This window comes from Gavialis gangeticus, unplaced genomic scaffold (assembly GCF_001723915.1).
Source record: "Gavialis gangeticus isolate Ggan-Ray unplaced genomic scaffold, GavGan_comp1, whole genome shotgun sequence".
NCBI lineage: Eukaryota > Metazoa > Chordata > Crocodylia > Gavialidae > Gavialis > Gavialis gangeticus.
The window spans coordinates 80,875,180-80,880,016 of record NW_017729034.1 but is presented as its reverse complement, the minus strand read 5'-3'; the positions used below and the strand labels follow the sequence as shown (position 1 = coordinate 80,880,016).

General features: G+C 38.2%; 1 protein-coding gene across 1 annotated transcript in view; it reads left to right on the top strand.

The window, feature by feature from the left end:
- The first annotated feature begins 1,270 nt into the window (after positions 1-1,270).
- The window catches only part of PLEKHG1 (pleckstrin homology and RhoGEF domain containing G1), a 195,031-nt gene continuing 191,464 nt past the window's right edge, over positions 1,271-4,837 (top strand). Inside the window, exon 1 of the mRNA XM_019527130.1 lies at positions 1,271-1,338. Within this exon, the coding sequence (XP_019382675.1) occupies positions 1,293-1,338 (46 nt within the window). The 5' untranslated portion in view covers positions 1,271-1,292. The remainder of the gene's footprint in view (positions 1,339-4,837) is intronic.

Genomic DNA, 4,837 nt, shown 5'->3' with positions numbered 1-4,837 from the left:
CTTTTGCTGCTGTGGTGGCTGGGTTGGTTCCCCAGGCTTCCCCTCCCTTGTCCAGCTTTCACTTCATCCCCCCAGCTCCTGGGGACATGGTGGTGATGTGTAAGGATGCAGGGCTGTGCATGCTGCATACATGACAGACATGGCAAAGAAATCGGCTGGGCTTTGCATGTTGTAAACAGAAGGGAAGATCTGGACAACATACGGTTGTGGGGAGAGGGGCGCTGCTCAGCCAGAGCTCCCTAGTATGGTGTTTAAAGTTTGATGGTCAAAGCCTTCCCTCAGCCAGTGCCAAGCAGCTTGGCCTGTGCTGTCTGAAGCGGGGTTTTGTCTGCTCTGACAGGCCTGAGTGAATTGGACCTGGGATGCTCTGGGGTTGAGACTGACAATCATCTGATTGTCAGTCCCAGTCCCTGGAAGGCCCTGGGTCTCTAATGGGACCTGGGATTGTCCATCAGGGCCGCATATAGGCACCCAGATTTCTATTAGCCAATGCAGGGAGAGCCAAAGACAAGTAGTAATGGCACTATTGGGAAATGATCCCCAATCCCAAAATCATGCCTCCAGCAATATACATGTGGCATGGCAAGAGGTGATTATTAGGTTCATGGATTGGATCCAATCATGCCATTAAATTAATGTGTGCCAGTGGCCTCTGAAGGGCTGCCCATATTTAGGGAGAAGGGTAATCTAACAAACTTTGTCCCTCTCTAAATATATAGTCCTATTTAAGAGTGAGATCACGAACCACAATCCAGTAGTATTTAAAATAAACAAACACTCTCTTACAAAACTCATGTAAAAACATTGTTTTAAAAACTCAGGATTGGTAGATGTTATAATATATGATATAGAACTTAGAGAGAGAATTCTATTATATTTTGTTAAGAAGTGGATATGAATAGCTCCTCCATTGCATAGTAGGAAGATGGGTATTTGACTGAGAATTCACTTAAAAATGTAGAACTTGAAGGAAAAAAAGTCTGTCAGACCAATTGCTGATATGCCTTATTTATTAAAATGATCAAAGGTATCTGTCAGATTCCTTGTACTATCCATCTAGGTTAGTAAACCCTTACTGCGGTTTTAACACGTAAGTCCTGCTATCTTGTTAAAGACACTTGGAATTAGTGGCATTCTTCAATTTTTTTGAGGGGGTGGAGGTGACTGAAGCTGAAACTATAACCCTAACCTGTGGGAGGAAAGGTGTCTTTCACCTGGAATGTACTGACTGTTCCTGAGAGTACTTTTCTTTCTTTATATCCCTCAGGTTTCAGTAACCTGGTCTTGTTGAGATGCCAGATAAAACAGGGGGTCCGGAAGCTGTCCCCAGGAATGAAGGTTAGTATTGTTTTCTTGTTGAGAAACCTCTTTCTTTCTTTTTCTCAGACTAAATATTGATGGTGTGAGGCATAACCTTTATATCTTTGGTGAATCTAACTTGGAAAAGATGTTAAAATGTTGATAAACAGTTTTCATTGCATTTTTGACTTCCAGAAAAATTATGGTAATCTTCCTATTTATGCATATTTTTTCAGATGTTTGTCCAAATATTGATTACTTTTCACTCACTAGTGGATAGCCTCTTTCCTATAACATTTATTGCTTGAAGTAATTTAAATAAACAATATTTGTTAATATGTAGAGAGGCTCAGTGAGCTGCCGTTTTTTTAAACGTTATAAAGATGGTGCCTAATGCTTTGTTGGCAGTGAGAATATTTTTGTTTTCTGTGGTCAATGTTTCAATGCGAGAGAATGAAATTCAACTCCCAGATCTGTATGCAAGCACCTAAATAAGTAATCTCAAAATTCAAAGGTGTGAACATCCTTGATTCTCATTGAAATTAACTGAATCTTCAAATAGTATCAATTCTGAGAATCTGGATTCTGAGAATCTGGATAAGTTTCTAACATTTGAAAATTTTAGACTCGATTCCTAGTGAGAATTATTTTTTTTACAAATCTACTGTATATTTAGCGTTCTTCTCTTAGAATCATTTGGGAGTAGAAGTAGAAGCCTTTTATAGGTCATGGCTTAAGAAACTTCAGTATAGGTGGGGGTTTGACCTATACCTGTAGTCTGTTGCACAACTGGCCATTTGTCCTGATGCTGATTTGCCAAGCTCTCCATCTCCACCCATTAAAAAATAACCAACTTATAATTGAGAGATTTCCTTGGGAAAACTTCCTTAGCTTAACTACAAAGAGCCTGTCTACTAGTTTCTGTTGCTTTGGTTACTGTGTAGTTCAGCAGATTTTGCCAAGGGCATTATGAAAGCCGTAAGATGACATATATATATATATACCTTTATGTCAAACCTTCCAGATGATTACACTCTTAGGTACAAGCCACATATTTTTATATACCTAAGTTATGAATAAGCATTGTGCCGTAAAAACGTGATTTTTTTTAAGTACTGTACTACTTTCAGAAATTTGTGATTTGGAGCAATTTATTCTCATGTACTTTAGCCTTATATTTCTTTAAGGAAGCAAGGTAAACATGTCTATGGTTTTCCAGTAGTAGCATAAGTAAAACCAGAGTGTAATCCATGTAGAAAAGTCTGCATTTCACTCTGTTGCAACTGCTGTAATTCACTACTATTCCTGCTTCCTTTCCCCAAGCAGTTCTGGAGAAGACTTTTCCACTAAAAATGTGACTTCATTGCCTTTTTCTAGAGTGCATTTTAATTTACTACTTAAGCAAGGGATATAGTCAGGTTCTGGTCACAGGTTTGTTTTGGCTCAAGGATGGGATTTCTGATGGCACTGATCATAAGGCAGTCTCAGAACAGAGGGAAAAGAGTCTTTCAACATAGTGACCCTCTCAAGTTGGAAAGGTCATACAGATCTCCTTGATGCCACACTCTCAGAAGAGTCAGGAGGCCTATATTCAGATCCCACTTTGTCACCATGAATTGCGTCGTCTTTGTTCCTCTAGCCAGCCACAATGGATTAATTTAAGACAACAAGATTTTAAATTACTAAGTAGAAAGCCTTGGTTTTGAAATGATTGATTTTGATTTAGTTTTCCATTTGTATTTCACTTATTTTCTAAAGAAAGATGCATTCTTATTGATGTAACAGTAAAATTGCAGATTTACAACTGAGTATTGGACCCTTTATCCTTGAATTGATATATCTGCTTGCTTCCTAGGAGGGTGCACTATGACTATATATATTTATTTAAGCAATTATATAGTTTAATATTTTCAGATAATTATTAATTTTACATTTTAATATGTTACGTATTTGCTAGGTAATTAACTTTTTGTTCATGATTTGTTTCAAGCAGCTACATTAGGATGGTACTAGAATTTAACTGAATACACAAAACTTCCATGTTCTGGGATTCATAAATTTTGAAAACTGAGCCAGTTAGAGCTCAGATAGGATAAAGTTTGTGATCAACCAGGTGGGCTCAATACATGATCCTGAAAGTTCCCAGAAAACAAGGACTTTTGTGGATGGTTTCATAGATGGAGGCCCCAAACCATATTCCTTTTTCCCCATTTTAGTTGACATTTGTAAAAGAGAATATGATTTCTTTTGACCATAGTTGCCAATAGGTAAAGAAACTTTTCAGAAACTTCTCATTAATAAAGCCAGGTTCTGAAGACTATCAAGAAGAAGGCCTTTAGAGTTTCTGGTGAATTTTAGATTACTTGGTGCTTGTAATAGTGATAGGTAAGGAAAAATAGATGAAAACATGCAAAATATATAAAGAACCCTTATGTGGAGCCAGAACTTCCATTTATTTGAAAAATTGTTTCCTGAAATTTTCCTGTTTTTTTTTTTTTCCTTTGTTCCTGTGGCTCATACAAGGGCCAACAGGGAGTGGCAGGGGTACTGAAGAGGTGAAAGTTGAAAAAGGGATCTGTTTTTCCCACCAAGGCTATACATCTTAATTTTCTCTTTGCAGGAGCTACATTTTTTCCTTCTTGTCCAGCGTAGTGCCAGCATTACACTGTTGCAGACACTATGCACTAGTTATAACTCAGTCTAAATGAAAATAAGGTTTAGAGTTGATATTTTCTAGTTTTCCATAATTCTACATTAGGTTAAATACATTTTTGCAGAGTGAAAATACTGTGCACTGCTGCAGTGTCTATTTTTAAACTCTTAAACTCTTTTGTTTTAAGAAAGTTTTTTTTTTTCTTTTAAGAAAGCCATTGCTTCAGAAGCTTATTAATAATTTTGTTGGTTTTAGTGTTACTGACATGTCAGTTGCCTTTGGTTCCATCTATACTGAATACTGTTACTGTTACTATGTTGATTGGAGTGTGTGTGTGTTGCAAGGGGAGGGTGAAGAGAAAGGGGTGGGGGGCAAAATCACATCCTTTAGCTTATTGTTCTCCAACTTTTTCCAGCCCAAGGCACACTTACATTAATAAAAAATTTCTGTGGCATACCTGTTAAGGTAGTATTCCCCATCCTCATACTTATGAGCTCATTGTAGCTTATTGCTGTGGCACATCTATTCATTTCTGACAGCACACCATTGTGTTGTGGCACACTGGTTGGGAAACACTGTGTTGGTGAAGCCTCTGCTGTGACACAGCTATGACAAGAGAAGAAGGCTTTTGTTGAGTTAGTTTTGTGTTGTCTGGGGATGTAGTGTAGCTACACTGGAAGAAAAACTCATTTTGTTGGCATACCATGAGCCTACATCAAGGGGTCCTACCAACATAGCTTTAGTGACAGAGGCTCTTTAGTTATTGACAACACTATTATAACCCTGCCTGACATTTGACTCCCTAGGTATCTCTCCCCTATTCATCCCCCTTCTCTCTCTCCCCCCCAGCCCCCTCCAGCCTGTCTCTCACCCATTGACTCCTCA